General features: G+C 48.7%; 4 protein-coding genes across 4 annotated transcripts; 1 reads left to right on the forward strand and 3 right to left on the reverse strand.

The window, feature by feature from the left end:
* Positions 1-1,750: 1,750 nt before the first annotated feature.
* B0J16DRAFT_60078 (uncharacterized protein) lies at positions 1,751-5,788 on the reverse strand. The gene is made up of 3 exons (XM_046134142.1): positions 5,171-5,788; positions 2,891-5,117; positions 1,751-2,843 (listed from the first exon to the last, which is right to left on the reverse strand). The coding sequence occupies exons 1-3, from the start codon at positions 5,633-5,635 to the stop codon at positions 1,756-1,758; spliced, it is 3,780 nt and encodes a 1,259-aa protein (XP_045986347.1). The 5' UTR covers positions 5,636-5,788; the 3' UTR covers positions 1,751-1,755.
* A 1,144-nt stretch (positions 5,789-6,932) lies between these two features.
* Positions 6,933-8,499, forward strand: B0J16DRAFT_353759 (uncharacterized protein; the record flags this gene model as incomplete). Its single annotated transcript, XM_046129330.1, has 4 exons — positions 6,933-7,285; positions 7,339-7,438; positions 7,486-7,885; positions 7,940-8,499. 4 exons carry the CDS (start codon positions 6,933-6,935, stop codon positions 8,497-8,499), a joined length of 1,413 nt encoding a protein of 470 aa, XP_045986348.1.
* A 134-nt stretch (positions 8,500-8,633) lies between these two features.
* On the reverse strand, positions 8,634-11,151 carry B0J16DRAFT_60148 (Transglutaminase-like superfamily-domain-containing protein). The gene is made up of 4 exons (XM_046134143.1): positions 10,399-11,151; positions 10,155-10,344; positions 8,998-10,100; positions 8,634-8,942 (listed from the first exon to the last, which is right to left on the reverse strand). Exons 1-4 carry the CDS (start codon positions 10,806-10,808, stop codon positions 8,768-8,770), a joined length of 1,878 nt encoding a protein of 625 aa, XP_045986349.1. The 5' UTR covers positions 10,809-11,151; the 3' UTR covers positions 8,634-8,767.
* A 5,367-nt stretch (positions 11,152-16,518) lies between these two features.
* B0J16DRAFT_60178 (caspase domain-containing protein) lies at positions 16,519-19,100 on the reverse strand. The gene is made up of 6 exons (XM_046134144.1): positions 18,544-19,100; positions 18,170-18,342; positions 17,773-18,114; positions 17,266-17,704; positions 16,767-16,936; positions 16,519-16,716 (listed from the first exon to the last, which is right to left on the reverse strand). The coding sequence occupies exons 1-6, from the start codon at positions 18,627-18,629 to the stop codon at positions 16,691-16,693; spliced, it is 1,236 nt and encodes a 411-aa protein (XP_045986350.1). The 5' UTR covers positions 18,630-19,100; the 3' UTR covers positions 16,519-16,690.
* Between the last annotated feature and the right edge of the window lie 91 nt (positions 19,101-19,191).

Consider the following 19,191-nt stretch of genomic DNA (forward strand, 5'->3'; position numbering starts at 1 on the left):
AGTCAGTTGTGGACACAGACGGCACACATCTGGTTTTGTCAATCGGAGTGCATGGCGTGTCTGATGAACAAGTTTTGATACCTGCAATAATATCATTGTCTTTGGGCGAAATACGAAGAGCTCTCGAGCGATAGACGTATCGTTGATGTGTTATATCATGTTCGATTTGCTAATAAACATTTCGACATTGGCACCTGTAGGCAGATGGAGTATTGCTCGCCATCCACGGCGAATGTAGAATTGAATCGTCCAATGCTATGCTCCAAGTCGATGATGTTGAGCTTCAGTTATCGTTCTTGTTAGTGTGTCCTATCTTCCATTGTCGTGTGGTGATGGAGGACCGAAGTAGTGTTGATGTATATGCCACAAGGGTGCTGATAGATTTCAATAACCGCCAAAGAAGGACCATAACACATTCAGAACTGGAAACCAGAATTTCTTTAAACAGGGGGATAGACGGTAGATATATACCTAGCATATCTCTAATAACGTTTGCAAGGTTGTGTAGGTGTGGCACAAGGAAGTGCAGATCGATTGAGTTCTGGACCGTCTCGAGTGGTGGGGTTTGGACACACAGATTTCGGCGAGAGGCTTCATCGAGAAGGGTCTTTTTGTTCAAAGCACCTATAGTGTAGTATCCGTCTGCTGTTGCACTGCAGAAAAGGGTGTCATATTGGCCTGCGGTCGTCCTTTGGGCTTGGGCTGGACCGTTGTTTGTGGAGGCAGTGCGCGCGGTATGAAGCCGCGGTTTGTGTTATACAAGGTCATTACGATGTTTTTTTTCCCGCACTTTTTGCTTGTGCCTGTTGATTGATCCATAGTAAGCGAGCTGTAGAGAAGCCATAGATTGCTTTGAGCTTTTGAGTCAATGCTTTTCGTTGACATAAGTCGGTGAAATTCACCATCATGGCAGCACTGATAGAGTGAAGGAGCGTAGTCATTCCGCACCTAATTGACATCCCCTGTCTCCTAGGCCCTGTCTGAGCTTGGATGGTATCGATTTTGAGAGTCTGGATTGAACTAGAAGGTCGAGACAAGGCACTATCAAGGGTCAGGACCAGTCTCTTCCACTAATAACATGAGACATGACGTCGGTGTTAATGTCACTGTCGTCTGACAGCTTTAACGATGCCCCAAACCCAAGCACACGCTTTACCCAGGTAAGTAGCCGTTATAACTTGTGGCTAGATTGATGTAAGGGAGAATTGGAACGTTTGTCGGTTGATTTATCCTAATATTAAGGTTCTGGGTACAAAGTAGCCAATGATTTTGCCAATATGAACTCTATAGGTACTAAGATGGTGCCTAAGGATGAAATGTTTATAAGGAATAAAAGGAAGAGAAGGAAGGTTCTATACTGCCCCACGAGGAAGGCACATCGGGTAAGGTGCGAGACATTTGTTGCGCTTGCTCCTGCCTTACATGAGGTAGTCGCAGTCAGGATAGACTCACCTCCCTCTCCAATCTCTATCAGACACTCGGAATACATATTGTCCACCGGGGCTTCAAGTAAGTGTCTAGGATATTTCACGAACTCACTACAGCACATGGATATAATACATAAAGTATTCAAACTTAGTCTGACTAACCCTACTAAACGCCGTGCCAATGGTATAGATGCTTATATACAACTCAGTATCCCTTATTGTTATTCGTCCCCGCTTCTGGCAGTACAATCCATCCATTCATTACCTATCGAACAACCAAAACCATATATAATTTTTCAAACTAGCTTTATCTCCTAGGTCTTCCTTCTTATCTCCTTTGCTTCTTCTCAACCTGCTGTGTTGAGAAGGAGCAGAACTTATCCTTGATTGCCACAACCTCGTATGTGCCCTCCTGGCTTGCCTTAACCACCTTGCTGTGTTCGTAAGAGACATCATGTCTTGTCTCGAGAACAGCGCTGCGCTGGCCCTTCTTGGCGTTGGAACTGCGTGTGTACGTGAACTCAAAGGGTGGTGTGCCCCAGAATTCAAACAAGATGTCCACTTCATTGCCCTCGTGAATATCAACACGAGATTGCTTACCACGACTAATCTGGACACTAGGTAGCGGGTGGATCGTCTTGGGAATGTTGACAGCAGCACGGCATTCGCTGGCCTTGTCAGAGATGCTAGTGATGGTGAAATCACCAGGCTTCTCTGCAATACGGCGGAAATTGGTCGTTTGCGACTTAGCATTCCATCGGCCATTAAAGTCGTAAGCAATGTCGAATGGGGGCGTGCCAGATAGAGTGTAGGCAATGCGCTCGCCGACACAGTAGTCACGTCGGGACTCGAGAGGGTAGATGGACGGCGCCTCGTAGAGATGGATTTGGACCGACGGGCCTCCGTGCTCATACTTGCGTTGGCAGCCTCTAGCGTCTCTGACTGTGCGGATGCGAACCTGCTGTGCGCCAAGCCGGAGGTGCTGACGAGGAATTCTGATGCCATACGTGTTGGTGTCGATAGAAGGAATTCTGTAGGTCTCAGCAGGAGATCCGGCTTGATGCTTGATCTCAACTTCAACATAGAAAGGAGCTTCTCCAGTGAGCTTGATAGGGATCCTGTCTTCGTGCTCCTGCTCCTCCATGCAGTACTTGAATGATTGTCCTGGTTTCGTAAACCCAGCAGAAGGCTTGGCATTCACGCGCTGCGTGACAGTGAGAGGATGGAAGTTCTTGTCGCTGTTGTAGAGATTATCGGCAAGAGCAGAGAACTTGTAAGTATAGTCACCAGCCTTGGTGGTATCCATGGAAATGGCCGCCTTTGCAAGGGCGGCATCAAAGTCTTTGCGGGTGAAAGCCTTGGAACCCTTGGCAGGCTTGTGTGTAACATCGTATTGCACATGATAGGGAGGTGATCCTGTAACGAGTTAGCAGTGGACATGGACATAGGATTGGGATACTTACCCTTAAGGTTGACTTCAAATCCATCAATATCTCCTTCGCAAATATCTTGCTTGACAAACGTTTCGCCGTCAGAAGTGATACTAGGAGACTCAACAATGGAGATCTCAGGCCTGGGGAACCAGCCAACTTCAAACCGGGATGCTGCTGGTACGACAGATCCAGGACATTGACTGTCTCGGACGTCGATCAGTTCGTAAGTTCCTTGGTTCTTGATCAGGAGGTTGTCATTTGCATTGTTTGCACGCTTTGTCAACACTTCGCCATTGCCGTTGAGGTTCTTGTAGGTAATCTCAAAAGGAGGCTCTCCTTCTAGGCGGAGAGGTAGGCGCAAGTGTGTATCTTCAACAGCCATGATCTTTTGCTTGTGCTCGACAAATCCAAAAGCGGCTCGTGGCTGCTGGCGTCGCACAGCAATCTTAACCTGATCCTGGAGGAAAGTCTTGCAACCTCGCTTGTCCTGAACGCTACTCAGAGCCAGGATGTATTCTCCTCCCTTGCGGAGCGTGTTGGTCTTGATCCTAAAGCTGTTCTCTTGAACACCAGTGACTCGCTCTGACTTGCGCTTACCGTCATGGACAATTTCCCATTCCAGGTTAAAAGGAGCCTCGCCATAAAGAAGGACATCAAGTTCAACTTCCGAGTCGAGACAGGCATTAACGACTCCGCTACTACTGGCAATCTTGGCTGAGGCAGCAGGCTTAACGACCTGCTCCAAAACCTTATCGTCACCAGCAAGAGGTTGGTTCTCATACACAGCGTCGTCAACAGACTTGAACACATACTTGTGACGACCTGCCATCTTGGGCACCAGTTCTAATTGAGATCGCAGGCCAGGAACACGATGGGATTGTTTTTCAACATGCCCGTCACTAGTAATGATGTCGTAGCGAACCACGAAGGGAGGGTTACCGACAAGGTCCAAATCCACTCTGAGACCAATAGAGTTACCTGCACATTTGTCGGGGATCTCCTCTGATCGAATGGAGAGCGAAGGCTCCAATGGGTTCAGAAGGAGGCACGAAGAAGGTTCTTTGACCTCACCCTTGCAAGATCCGCTGGAAATAGTCTTGAGGGTATAAAGACCAGGCTCAGATACAAAAGGCTTGTCAAGCGCATTCTTGGCACTGTAGCTTCCAATTGATACTTCGTCTCCATGCTCTCCACTGTTGGTGAGGGAGTTGATGGGAGAGAATTCCCAAGTGACCTCATGAGAGGTATCATCTTTGGAACCGACCAGGGAAAAGTCAACAGGAAGTCGAACGGAACGGCCCTTGGCAACCTTGAAAGGGTTTCGCAAGTCACAGCCATTCATGCTCGCCTTGGGACGTTCCTTGACCTTGAAGCCGTATTTCAAGCCTCTGGAGCGGGCTTTATCAGAGTCCTCTTCCAATTCGGCGTATTTGATAACGTTTCCAAAAACATCATAAACTTCGTCGATCGAGTACTCCCATTCGCCAGCGGAGGTCATGGACTCGTTAAGACCAACAGTAACCTTTTGAGGTCGCGCCCACGAAACATCGTCCTGGTCATCTGAAACGAGACTGGAAGAAGCACCTAGGAGAGGGGAAGAGAATCCATCAGGCTGGAGACTCTGAAAATGGAAACTGTGGTCTTTGCCATTGATCGTGCGACTGTACTGAATCTTCAGGGGTGGTGTACCGTATACATCCAAAGAAAGATCAGAGAGCTCTTGGATACATCGCTGCGAGTCCGAAGATGCGCGGATCCTAGCTTGGGGACAGGGGACAACGTAGGTGTCTTTGGTAGCACGCTGAACCTCAAGTTTGTACTCATCCAAAACCTTTCCAAGTCTATAAACACCCGGCTTCTTAATCGGATAGTCCCACTGGAAGCCGAACGTAGTCTGGTCGGAGTTGTGCTCGCGAATTTGCTTAGCGACCCGATTGACCTCTCGGTTCGAGATCTTGATCGTTTCCTCCTTGTTCGTTTCAAAATCGAGTCTAATCAACTCAATCTCGGCAGGAATAGTGGCATTGAAATAGATGGGAAGATCCACGACATTTTTTGGCTTTGCGGTCAAACAGAAGGGGGTCCCCTTGGGGTTGAGAATAGCAGAGCCTTCGGGCAAGATATTGATGATCTGCCTTCCCATGATGAGAGAATGATTGTTGAGAATAGTCGACACCTTGACATTATGCTCGGAGATGGATATTTCGCGGTCGTATAGAACTTTGGCGAAGCCGAGAATCCATGATTGCCATGGGATCTTCGTTTCAATTAGCGTCTGATGAACATCATTGCGAAATTTGACAAACTTACCGGGATATTGAACATAAGCATGTAATTGAGAACCAGATGCAAAGAGAACCACGTGGTGACAACAGGTTGAGATAGCTCAAGCCAGGGTATCCTCAGTTCTGGGACGCCAAAGAGGAAGGCAAAGTCGATAAAGATCCATTTGAGAAAAAGGAACCAAGATGAGTCGCCATCTTCAACTACCTGAAGCCAGTCGTAAAGCTTCCATGCCCACAACAAGAAGTAGACACCGAAGGTGTAGAGACGTTGCTGAGGAGCATCGAGGACGGTCAAAGGAATGACAGGCTGGCTAACAGCGGCTTGAGGTCGGGTACTCTCAGGCGCGAGGGGCAGAGAAGGAGACTTTGATGTTGAACCCTTCCCATATGATGGCGAGCCGGCCGAGCTGGGAGTTTGTTGATTATTATGTCGTCGATTAGCTGGGGTAGCTGGAAACCCAGACCGCAGGCGGGGAGTCGATGTGCTCATGGCATTCGCATTACGAGGATATAGACGCGCCTAAGAAGAAACCATAAAAGAGAAAACCAAGTCGCAGCCTGTGGTTAGTCGGGCGACAGGTTGTTGCGCGGTTGGATGAGGTTGAAGGGTTGAAGTGTGTTATGTTTTGATGTCAAAGTAAATTGTTAGTACTTTTCACGGATGATGGAAATTCCTTAAGGCAACTGCGTCACGTCCAGATCCAGTTGGACGCGCCTGTTTCCCCTGCGGGTTGGAGCTACAGTGGGTACAGAGCAATCGAAGCCTAGTGGAAGACCTTAGTGGCCAAGCTTCAGTGCCTTGCAACAACCACCCATTACTGTGTGACTGTTGAGTTTTAAGATACTTCTAGCTACTACTAACGTACAATGGAAGACCCAAAAACAATAAGGTGGCTGTTATTATTCTGCAGAGCATCGTACAGCCCGAGTAACTTCTATTTTACCGGAGTGGAGAAAGAAAAAGAAAGAAAACCCCGTTCAAACAAGGCCAAAGAGAGCTTGTTTAACAAACAAAGGTCAGAAGGTAGCTCTGCTTTTGAAGATTTTGATTGGTTGACAGATGCGATCTCCCGCTAATAACTCCAGCAAACTGCATGCCATTGGTTGCTAGAAGCAGGTAGGCTGCTGGCATTTTTAGTTCTATTCTAATACGGATACCTTTCTTTCATTTGATCTCATTCTTCCAAGCTTCTCCTGCATGTAACCGATATCGTTCTCTTCATAACAGGTATTGTTTGACAGTCACATCTCATATGAATCTCAATCCGTTATAGGTAGCTTCTGCCCGTGCGCTCCTAAACTCAATTCAAGTACTCAGAGTCTAATGTACTATTCATCGTCAAACGCGCAGATATTCTTATTGTTAAAGCATCGCGAATCATCTATTAAGGAAATGATTACAAGTGCCTTAGCTATCATGATACCTTGAGCTATTTGTTGGCTTTCATAGATTCTGGGCAAGACCCATCCATTAGGCTCCTTCACTTTGTACATTGAAAGTGGCACGGGCTGTGACACCGAAAGTGAGTGATTCAATATTCAAGCCTACCTACCACTACTTCTTCTCGGGTAGCTACTTGACTGTTAAGAATAACATTACCTACCTCTATGTCACATCTCACTGTGACATACGTCTTGTCTTTTCTGATAATATCTTTTTGCTCCAGTGACGGACGCTCCTTACTTCTCTGGCCATCACCCCATCATCTTTGTCCCTACCTTCACCTGCTCTACCTATTCAGCACCTCCTCATACATTGCAGAAGCTGAATACAAGCTGACGACAAAATGCAGATTGTCGAAACTGCACCCAGTGCGCCTTCGCTGCGTAGATCCACTCGCCTGGCTTCCAAACCTCCCCAGCAAACCACGGGCACAGTCGCTATGAGCGGACCAAGGCGAAATCCCAAGCGGAAGGCCAGCGAGGTAGCGAACGATGTGAACCATCGCATCAACTCTGAAGAGCTTTTGAACGAGGCCTTAGCTCCGCTATCTCAAGAAGACATCGAAGAATGGGAAGGTTGGGTAGAGCTTGAGTCGGAACCGGCTTTCTTCAACACCATACTTGGAGACCTGGGGGTTCAAAATGTGAAGGCGCAGGAGATCTTCACCATTGACCATGATTCACTTTCGCTCCTACCGTAAGTTTCATGCTAGGGGGTTTCGTTTCGTGACGCATGCTCACATTTATTAGGCAGCCTGTATATGGCTTGATATTTCTTTTTCAGTATTTTCCTGGAATGGAGGAACCGACTGAAGAACACGATGCAAGCGACGTGTGGTTCGCAAACCAAGTGAGTTATTACTACACGAAAATACACATCAAACTAATACAATACAGACTACCAATAACGCATGCGCCACTGTTGCTTTGCTCAACATAGTCATGAATGCCGAAGGAATCGACCTCGGTGATAAGTTGCGAGCCTTCAAAGAGTCAACGAAAGACCTCAACACAGCCCTTAGGGGCCATCAGATCAGCAAAAACAATTTCATCCGCACTATACACAATTCTTTTACGCGTCGTATGGATCATCTCAACGCTGACCTATTTCTCGAAAACGAATCATCTGAGGCGAAGTCTACATCTAAAAGACGCTCGGCACCAAAGGGGAGAAGAAGGGCACCTCCACGAAAGACGATGACGGACTTGGACTATGGATATCATTTCATAGCCTATGTTCCTGCAGGGGGCTATGTATGGGAGCTAGATGGGCTTCAGAACAAGCCCTGTAGGCTAGGTAAACATACTTGACGACCTTTATCACTGTTCTTGACTAACCCATCTCTTCCAGATCCAGTACAAGATCCTCATGACTGGACAACGGTCGCGAAACCCCAGATAGAGGGTCGAATGCTGCAATACGAAGAAAATCAGCTCTCTTTCAACCTCCTAGCAGTCTGCCAAAGCCCTCTAGCAACATACTCGCAAAACATTGCTCGTACCACGGCATCTCTACAATACCTACGTACCAACACCAAACTCACCGATTTTGAAATGCTTGTCCGTGGCGAGAACCTTCCTCTCGACGTCGACGACGAGTCCCAGCTTTCCGAATTCAACTTAACCAAATCGGACATTGCAAGTGCACAGATCCCCGATAGTCTGCAAGATAAGCTCAAGCGACCTACCTTCGACGCCCAGTTCGCATACGAGCTATATCAAGAACTTATTATCGAAATCAAAGCCGCCATGGGTGAGTATCGCGCAGAAATGATAGCCATCTCGGACGACGAGCAGCGAGTTAAAGGTCGCAAGAAGGACTATGGACCTGTGCTGCACAAGTGGATGACAAAACTCGCCGAGAAGGGTGTTTTGGAAGACGTGATCGAAGCAACAACATCAAAGCAATAAACAGTCGAAGGAAATTTTGGTATTACGACAACTATGGAACAGAGCGCAATAAGTCTCTTGAAAGGTCAAAATAAAACATTGGGGGAATTGAATAGATTCTATCGTGGTAATACCCTGCGCCCGTTCTCATTCTCATTACCTATCCTCTTCTTACCGTAAGCTGTAATCTTCTCCGTCCAACTACTGAACCGCCTGACATGAACTGATGGCCACATAAACACCTAGCTGTGCTTTAAAAACAAATAAAATAGCCAGGCGTGTGCCACTTCTAGTCGTCCGGGTATTGTTCCGTAATATTGGACACAAATGTGCACGTCTCAGCATCGAATCGCTTGAAGAACTTTCCAGCTTGACGGAATAGGGAATCTGGAATTTCGCTCGGATCATCAATCAGCACGATATTGTCTTCGGCGACAACATGTCTTTCAGGTCCTGTTGTGCGCCTACGAACTCCATGTCAGCTGGCAAAAATCTATCGAAGGCCATGGGACAACTTACAAGCACGTGTAGAAGGTCTTATTGCGTGGGCGCAACCGGTTAGGTAGTTCTGTATCGCTGTTATCGTCCAGCGTCTCGTCAATAGCCACGGTATGTGGCATGGGTAAACGCCGCGTACCCTGGTCGGTCCAACCGTTGACAGCACCGATCCAGCCGTATCGCCGGTGTTTAAAGACCTGTCCGATCTTGTAGAGCACATGCTGTGTTCGTGCGCTGTTCCTACGGAAGATTGGAGGTGGGACGTCATCAAACTCACCCACGAGGTATACAACCTCGCGAGGATCATCCCATCGACGGTTCCTCATAAGCCTCTCACGAAGGGGGCCGAATCCATCGTACAAAGGGAAAATGTACTTCTCAATGAGCCATGCATCTACGTGCCAGTTCTTGGCGAATCGGTGCAGGAACGGTTCCAGAGCCTCGTCCCATTCGAAAGAGTCAACGGGTGTTAGGAGTAGGGAAGCCCACAGTGCCGAATATAGAGCAGCGTCAATGTTGGAAGAATCATTACCGGTGATCAATCGTGTGAGATCAGGGTCAGCTTGCTCGCGTGCTTCAATCACTCTGGAAGCGGTAGCTCTGATGTTGCGTGCTGTGCGTATAGCAATGGCAGCAGGGTCTACAGGAGATAGGAACATGTCGGTGCTTGTCTGCCAACCGTAATGAGCCAGCATGGTCTGTAAATCGGCCAAGGGAATCTCCTCGCTAGAGCCATAGGGATCCAGATACATTTTTTCAAGAGGTGCATCGTCATCGGTGACAGGCTTGCTATCCAAAGTCTTTCCATTCTCGGCGAAGACTATGGCATGAACGTGAGTAGGAAAAGCACAACAGTGCGCTTGTAGACCCAACCGTTCTGCAATACAACAGAAGATGGCACTCGAGATAATAGGAATGGAGTCGTGGTCTTCATGACGAAGGGCCTGGCCAATCAGACAATTCCGCAAGTTTCGGTAATTTCGCTCAGGGTGCTGTAAGCCTGTGAAGTTGTTTAGCTGAAGCCATCGGTTCAGCTCCAATGCTTTCTGGCGCGTTGACATCTCATCAATACTTGGCTGAATGTCACGAAAGTCTGCTGCAAGTCTATCCAGAATATGACCAATCTTGGTGATGTCGTTAGCCGAGGGGTACCTTGAACAAGGGTATGAAGCACTTACATCCTCTAAATCCCCAGGCTGTTCATGCAATACGAATAGATCGAATGCACCCAGCGCTCGCTCGAGACTGAGATTCGTTGGTCGTCCATTGGCCTGTCTTCTCGCTTGCTGAATGGCTTGTTGAATGTTATGCCATTCCTCTATGGCGAGAGATCTGTGGATGCTGTCCAGCAGGGAACTACTGTGATATCTAGAGGTTTATAAAATGAGTATTAGATGTCGATGAGTTCGTGACAATGCTCACCGTCTAGCCAAGACATCTTCAGCGGTTTCATCGGCATTGCATTGCTCTAGGAGATAGTCTTTGGCGTCATAGCCGAGCTTGCAAACTTTTTCATATCGTTTTAGGCGACCAGTCTTAGTCTCTAAGACTTCACCGAGGAGACGTTCAACCCGCGCATTGCGGGACTTCCTCGTGAGGAATATTTCTTTCCAGGGTGTGTTGGAGGCTCTACCCTTTAGTCGACGGTGGAAATTGTGCTCAGGATGCCAGAAAGTGAAGCTAGTTTGGCAATGATATCTCCAGAGTAGTGGTTCATTGGCCAAATGCCTTAAGCGATGAGAGAGAAACTGAAAGCTAGTAAGGTTGTCTTCGGGAGGGATGTAATAGAGCAAATGTTGAATTATCTCGTCTGGTATCTGTGAAAAGAACATGGCGGGCCCCTCAACGAGGCGAGGCGAGGCAGTCGATTGATCTGATTGCCGGGGTTTGAAAAGAAGCGGGTTGCGTTGTGGTGTGATTTTATGAAGTTGAGATGGGGATGGATGAATGTCTGGGCTGGTTTTGCTGTGGTGCGAGTAGGTACTAGGCAGTGAACAATATTTGGCGCCGCACAAGTTCTGTACTGTAGGTGGTCTAGTCTTCTGATCGGGTTTTCGCCGCAATCCCCGGGTTTAAGTTGTTTTTACAGTAAGCTGTCATCGGCCGATCAACACCTGAAATACGTATCATTCATTGTTTCTCCTCTCTTAGCTCATGTATGTAAGCCTATGTTTGCCTCTCACTGCCGCACGATGTTATCATCATTAACGTTAGGTCTGGGGTAGAATGAGTAGCTTACCGGGGTTATGAGCATAACAGGCACTATGGAGCTGTCAAATCATAACTGATTGTCATTGGCTACATCTATGTAAGTAAGAATATCGGCAATTGGTCGTCATTTGTTTTGACTCTAGGCCCAAAGCGGTACCCAAGTAAACAAAAAACGCGCGTGGGTTAGGCGGGCAAGAGTGGATGGGTCTTCCTTGTCCAACTTACAGCGGTAAAGATAGCGCGCTCGTTGCATTTCAACGCTACGCTACGCAACTTTCCATATGACTTTCTTTATCACGATACCCAACTCTTCACTAACAACAAACACGCCCACGCCCACGCTTACGACCACCAAGAACTCACAGTTCTAAGCTAAAGTCTTTTTATTGTGCTTTGAAACATATCATGCATTGCGTCGCATATACACGATATACCTAAACTTTACAATACCGCCAGCATGCCCGACTTTGGCGGCGGCGCGCTTGACACCCCGCGAACAAACGTTGGGGATGCAACTTACCTAGGACAACCCGACTTTGGCGATATCACACAAGAAGCATCATTTCAGTCACCGCCAAAAGATGGCAACTTTCTACAACAACTTCGCAATGGCCGCTCCAATGGCATCAACCTTCGCACCCCGCGCCAAAGAGGACCCTTGGCCGACCGACGAAATCTTCCTCCCAGCGTAGGAGGCGCCGAATTCACCCCGTTACTCAAGTCTGCGACCAGAAACAGCGTGCGACGGTTCGGAAAAGAGAACGGCACTGCGGTACCGAATACGCCCGCGTTAGACAAGATCGATGAGGGTGACTTCACGCCCGTCCCTCGCGGCGACACGTCCATATACCAGGGGTCGCGTAACCAGTCTTATATGGAGAACACTATACCCGAGGTTGATACAAGTAGTGCTGCCTCGACCCCGTTGGCTGTTCCCAGAAGGAGAGGCGGCGATAAGGGACCCCTCCAAGATGGTAACCAGCTTTCGCTAAGGGAGCAGGAGAACGTGATCGATAGGATTGAAAAGGAGAACTTCGGTCTGAAACTCAAGATTCATTTCCTTGAAGAGGCGCTCCGAAAAGCAGGGCCTGGGTTTAGCGAAGCCGCCTTGAAAGAGAATACCGAACTCAAGGTCGACAAAGTCACAATGCAAAGAGAGCTTCATAAATACAAGAAGCACTTAACAACAGCCGAGAAGGACTTGGAAAGCTATCGACAGCAGATGCTCGAGGTACAGGAAAAGGCCAAGCGAAAGTACGCCAACCAGGGCAACCAAGCCGAGATGGACAAGCTACAGCGCCTATTAGGGGATCGTGAGGCAGATATCGAAGACCTTCAACAACAATTACGTCAACAGAAGGGAAGCAACGACCAGGTCGAGAAGTTGCAAGACGATATCGGTGACCTCGAAGCAGATATCCAGGAGAAGGATCGACAACTTACCGAGCGCGAAGACGAAATAGAAGATTTAAAAGACCAGATGGAGGCTCTCAAAGAACAGACAACAGAAGCGGAAGAAAAGGCGAAGGATGCCCAGCGCAAAATGCTGACGCTGGAGGAGAAGGCTCAGCATAACGACGAGCTTGACGATGCCAAGGACACAATCCAGGATCTCGAACAAAATATTCGCCGCCTAGAAGAGCAGGTCAAGGAGGCGAAGGCCAAGATGGAGGAAGCTATGGCTGAGAAGGATCGAGCCGAAAACGACCTCGAAGAGCTTCAAGAAGACATGGCCAACAAGTCGCATGTCACAAAAGGGCTTTCTCGTCAAATTGAGGAGAAGGTCGCGCGCTTGCAGGAGGAGCTTGACCAAGCTGGGGAAGACTATGCGACTCTGGAGAAGGAGCACAACGAGGTGACTCAGGAGAACAACTCCCTGCAGTCCAATGTCAAAGAGCTCAGGAAGAGTCAAGAGAAGTTTGATCGCGAGCGAAATTCTTTGTCAACGAGAATTCATCAGCTCGAAGCCGAACTCAACGCCCGAAATGATGAGAAGAACGTACTTCAATCCCGATATGACAATATTGCTTCCGAATCCCAATCCCTGCAAAGAGAGGTCGAAAAGTTAGAGAAGGAATGCCAAGAACTTGAGGAAGGCCTTGCAGAGGAAAGAGAACATGCGCTCGAGATTGAAAAGGATATCCGTGGCCAGTACAAGGCCGAGATAGATCGTCTGAACGACGAGATCTCAGATCTTCAGGCCGAAATCCGGGAGAAGGATAACCTATATGATAACGACAGCGAAAAATGGGAGACGGAGAAGCAGAATCTCGAAGCAGAGCGCAACCGTGCTGAAGAGAAGGCAGCGGGTCTGCAAAGAACCATCGACCGTCTCAAAGAAGCTGAAGGAACTCTCTCAGACAAGGAGTCAAAACTACAAGTAGCCATTCAGAGCGAAGCTGAACGACACAGGAGTGAGGAGGGACTTCTCGCACGACAAATCGAAGATCTCCAAGATGCCCTTGAGACTCGGCAGACTCTCCTTACGAATTTACGCAACGAGCTTTCCACAGTTCGCGACGAGTTACGACAGACGCAGATTGAGTATCAGGCTCAAACTCGAAAGGCAGCTGCCTTGGAAGATGAAGTCGACGTTCTGCAAACAACATTGGATGAGGAGCAAAACGCTGGACGCTATGAAGCGGAGGCTGCTAAGCGAGAATGCGAAGATATGAGAGAACAGCTCAAGTCTTTGAGACAACGCACCAATTCATCCCAAGCTGCATCAACACAAGTATTGAATAAGGAGATTGATGACTTGAGGGAACAGTTGAGAGAGGCGCGCAAAAGAGCGGATCTGCTCGAGGGTGCCAGTCTTGAGGTGGACGACTTGAAAGAGCAGCTCAGGACGCTGCGTCAACGAGCCGGTTCATCAGAAGCTGCCAGTCAGGAGATTGATGACCTCAAGGAACAGCTGAGAACGATGCGCCAGAAGGCAGGATCGTCTGGAGCCGCTTCTTACGAACTCGAGGATCTGAAGGAAGAGCTCAAGGCATGGCGACAACGAGCCGAATCAGCTCAAGCCGCCATCTCTACCTCGGAACAAGAGGCCAAACAGTCCACAGAATCTATGACACGAATGAAGTGGCAACTAGCAGATGCAAACTCTCAACTGGACAAGGTCTCCAAGGAGAAACAATCTCTCCAGGACCAAATGGCCAAGATAAACGCTGAGCTTCATTCTGTGAGCACCTCTCTGGCTGAAGTCAAAGCGGAGCGAGACGAGCTTGATGGTGAACTCCGCCGAACAAAGCTCTACGATAATGAGACTCTGCGTGTTGACCAGGAGAGACTCGACCTCCGTACGGCCAAGCTCAAGCTAGACAATGAGGTGCGTCGCCTGAAGGATGAGAACAAGGCTCTCATTGAGCAACGAGATGCGATTGAGAAGAACCTGGAGGAAGAAATTGAGAAGGCTGCTGAGGAGGAAGAGCGCCTAGGTCAAGAAATCCTCCAATTACAGACTAAGCTGCGAACATCATCATCGACAGATAATCACGATCTCGCTGCCGCTCGTCGCACTATTCGCGAACTTGAACGCCGCGTTGAGGATTACGAAGCTCAGCTCAACAACACCCGCCAGCTACCAAACAACTTCGAGGGTAACAGCGAGTTGTCTTTGATTCGTAAGGATCTCTCCACAGCACGCCAAAGGGAGCTGGAATTCCTTCAAAAGGAGTCCGCACATCGCGACGTGGTCAAGGGTCTTAAGCGACAGATTACCGACCTTGAGCGCCAGGTTCACGAAACCGAGGTTTCTCGTTTGATTGCGTCTCCCAAATCTTCCACCAGTGACTCGGGTCGCAAGACTGAGGTTACTGAACTCCGGAGCCAACTTTCCGCAGCGCAAAAGTCAATTCACGATCTTAAATCCAAGAACAGGGAAGCTGAGCGCAAAGCGATACAGGTGTCACAAGACTTCCAACGTCAGCTCGACGACCTCGAAGACCAGAAAATAGTACTTGAAGAGGTCCTTGAGGAAGCCAGACAACAGGCTGAGGAGATGGCGGCCCAGCATGAGCGCGCACTTCGCCGTATGAAGCATCAGCTTGACAAGTCAGAACGTGAGCGCAACGCCCTGGCAGCAGCACAACCTGACAGTAGCAAGCATGACCGGCAGCTCAGGAAGAACCAGGCCGAGATGGAGAACCTTGAGCATGATGTTCTTCAACAACAAGAACTCATCGAAGGTCTTGCCGCTTCTGAAGCTTCTCTCCGTCGTAAGCTTGAGAGGGCTCGCAGCGAAAGGGCAGCGTTCCGCATGAGCGCTGAGAAATTGCAAAAGGATCTTGAGCGTGTCAAGGCCGCAGCAGTCGCCGCTAGAACTGGTGCTTCAGGCCGACGAAGCGCAGTTGATCGCAAGGCTCTTGATATTACTATCGAAGGAGCTGATCAAGCTCTCGAGACTGTCATTCGTGCAGCAGAGAGCGCCGACGAGCGTCACAAGAAGGAGTTGCGAGGCATGTTGATGCAGATGGAGTGGATGCAGGCCCGGTTCCAGCGCGAAGCTTCTCTTCGAGCTGATGCCGCGTATGCAAAGAAATTCCTCCAGCTGCAGCTCGATGTCGCCAATGCATGGTACGTTTTCTCACTACGTGTTCTAATAGAATCAGATACTAACAGTCTCATAGCAACAAGGCTCAACTCCGCGAGCTCGAGGATATCCGCACAAACCTCCTCGGCAACAAGAAGGCTCTCGCCCTGCCCAGCCACGCGACAGCTGCCAACTCATTTACCACAAAACCCACTCTCAAGACTTTCCTTGTCATGGCGCGCTTCATTGCCCGTGCTCGCTTGTCGGCCAACAACTGGGCTAAACAAGAGGTTGTTCGTCGCAAGCTCGTGAATGCAACCGAAGAACAGCGCAAGGTGAAGCGATCGAGACAACTTAAGGTAGTCAAGGCTGAAGCCTAAACGGAATTGTCTTTACACGGAGTCTGGATGCGCATGAAACCTTGGCAGGACCATTGGAAGAATGAACATAGCATTTGCATAGGAGCGTCTGGGTTACAGAAATTGTCTGGTTGGTCTATTATCACTATCAATTTGGTTATTAACGCGTTGTTATGGATACCTGGGTCATACATATTTTCACATAGGGCGGTGTTTCTTTGGCGTTGTCGAACAAGTTGCAAGAGTAGGCGAGCAAAGCCGCGCATCGCATAGCATGACGCAGATGATGGTCCTTATGAGCATCAAGTTATGAGCATTTTTGATTTGAACTTTAAATTTTCCTCCTCCCACGCTACATGAGAAGTAAAAAAACAGACATTTGAGTTCCTCAAGAAAGTCATCAAGACATAACTAACCGAACACCCGGCCCTTACAAACAACCCCCCATCATGATAACATACAGTCATAATGTGTGATACGCTTGTTTCCGTCAGATTACCTCCACCCGTTCAGCCTTACTTTCCCATTCTTTCCTGCTCTTCGACGTGATTTGATTGATTTCTTGGGCAGATTTGGCGGATTCAAACTTTCGAGCCTGTGGTATATATGTTTACATGACGAATAGCAGGTTTGTGTCTGATCGATTAGTTAACGACTGTGCAAGGTCTTGAGGTCATAGTCCTTACCGAGAGGATGACTACATGACAGCTGAGGCTTCTGACTGTAGCGAGTTGCAAGTTCGTCACGAATGCTGTTCAACAGCTGGACATAGCTTTGCTGAGGGCTCTTCTTAAGCGCGTTAACAAAGGCCCAAGACATAGCACCAGTGGCCTGCGAGGCAATGGTAGCATCGGCACTATGAGACATGTTAGCAAACTGGTTTGACAGTCCTGAAATAGTAAAGAAAACAGGCAAAATGGCTATCGATCCAACGCAGCTCGTCGCCCCAAATGCGCAAATACAATCTCATTAGGAGACTGTATCTGGCATCTGGAGCAAGCTCGAAAGAAAGAATAGTCATTCAGGTTAGATACATCAAGTTGATAAACCAAAACGCCTTGCGCCAAGCTAATATGACCAATTGAGAAACCAGTCCCAATAACAAAATTCAAAGCCAAAGAGTGAAATGATCAGACTGGTATCGTCTGGTAGGAAGGATAATATTGTGGAATCAGGGGTACCCACGAAGTCTGATCGTCTTTGCTGCCGGACCACATAATAACGTCGGCGGGAGAAGTCTTTGTCCTCATGGTGATCTCACGAGCCTCGTCGCCATTGGTAGCTTTCTTGATGAAGCCGAAGATGTTGCTGGCAACACCACCTAGATCACCTTGGGTGTATGATGAGATAACGCCAAGCAAGCCCTGTCCAGCTTCCTTGGCCAGGTTGGGCTCCTTGAGGATACCTTGTGTCGAGTAGATGTAGGGCAGGTCAAGGGCGGTACCGGAGTGACACGAGTCGAAGATTGCAGTCAGGCGAACACCAGCTTGTAGAGGGCGAACCATGATGCGGTGCATTTCGTCATCGACGATGTGGCCGTTTTGTCGGAAGTCGACAGGGTAAATGACCTCGTCGTAGCCGTCGTCTTCGTCGCCATCGAGATCCTTTGTCTGTCCACCGTGACCTGTGACCGTTAGTAAAGCGTCGGGCGCATGGGGAAAAGCTTCAAGCCCGCCAAAGCGTAGTCCGTACCTGAGTAGTGGAAGAACAAGGAATCGTTAGGTCGCGCATCCTTTACTAGCCAGTGCATCGCTCGGAGGATATTTTGTTTGGTAGGCTGGCTCATAGCGTTCTGTTGGTCGTCGGTAAGGATCACCATGTCCTCGCGCTTGTAGCCGAAGTTTTCGGATAGGTATGCGGTCATGTTGCGAACATCGTTGATACAGCCGCGCAGCTGTCCGCGCTGGTTGAAATAGTTGATACCGATGAGAAGGGCTTTTCTCCTGCCGGTGCAGTTTGAGTATCTGAAGTTGTAGCTATTGGGAGCGCCATGGCCGAATTGCTGAGGAGCTGTAGGAGGGGGAGGAGGGCCACCTGAAGATTGTTTAGCTGATATCATACAGTGCAATCGGTCGAGGAGTCAACATACCGGGTCGCGAGTTGAAGTTGGGCTGGGGAGGTCCTTGGTAGTGACCATATTGCGGTTGAGGAGGAGGCTGTCCTTGGTATATTTGCTGCGGAGGAGCATGTCGTTGGTAGCCGTAAGGAGGTTGAGGAGAGGGCTGGCCTTGCGGGTAGCCACCGCCATATGAAGGTTGCGGTCTGTAGAAGGAAAAGACAAAGGTTAGCTAGAAGCTCCATCATTACGCATGATGATGGCGGGTAGTGGCATAAGTGATCGTCGGTTCGCATGGGGAGGGGAAGGAAAATGCGGGGGAAAGTTGGGTTATGGGACTTTGAATTTGGAGAGGAAATGGCATCAAATCAGATCATGACAACACTGAAGAGTGAGGGGAGTCGCACGGGTAATAATTGCCTTGAGGTTGTTGGTGGTATTGGGGCTGCGGCGGACCGTAACGGCCAGAGTTGTAGCCTGGATAACCCGACATGACGGGGGTCGAAGAAGTCGAGAAAACAGAAGTCGAGGTATTAATTAGGTACAGTTGTTTCCAAGATTGTAGTAGGTATGAGCTGGTGATGTGATGTGATGTGATGTATGTTCGGAGGAGGAAGAGTTGAGGCGGGTAGGTGAGAAAAGATGATGATCGGGCCTGGGAAACTCGGCCTCGGCGCCAAGAACGATCAGACAAGATAGCGCATTCAAAATTGAGATGTCCTTGGTCGTACTGGGGCGATAACAGTGTACTAAGAAGAGTTGCTCATGCGTGGGGATCTCGTGAGCAGGGAAGTACCTAGGTCAAGGTATTGGTAATGGTAGAGTGCAGCCCGATATATTGTTGCTGATTGATGCTATGTTGATGCTTATGCTAATGCTGATGCTGATAGTCTCTTGCTCACGCTCACGCGGGGCAGGAAAATAAGTTGATAGGTTGTACGGATAGGAGGGTGTTTGTTTGATCTAAGTTCAAGGGTTCAAGACTGAGATTGATTGGGTACAAAGTTTCCCAAGCAGCTGAAAGCGGAGTGCACGGGCGTCCTTTGAAGCTGAAG

The sequence above is a fragment of the Fusarium flagelliforme genome (genome assembly GCF_020744385.1).
Source record: "Fusarium flagelliforme strain FIESC 12 MPI-CAGE-AA-0113 chromosome Unknown B0J16scaffold_2, whole genome shotgun sequence".
Classification (NCBI taxonomy): Eukaryota; Fungi; Ascomycota; class Sordariomycetes; order Hypocreales; family Nectriaceae; genus Fusarium; species Fusarium flagelliforme.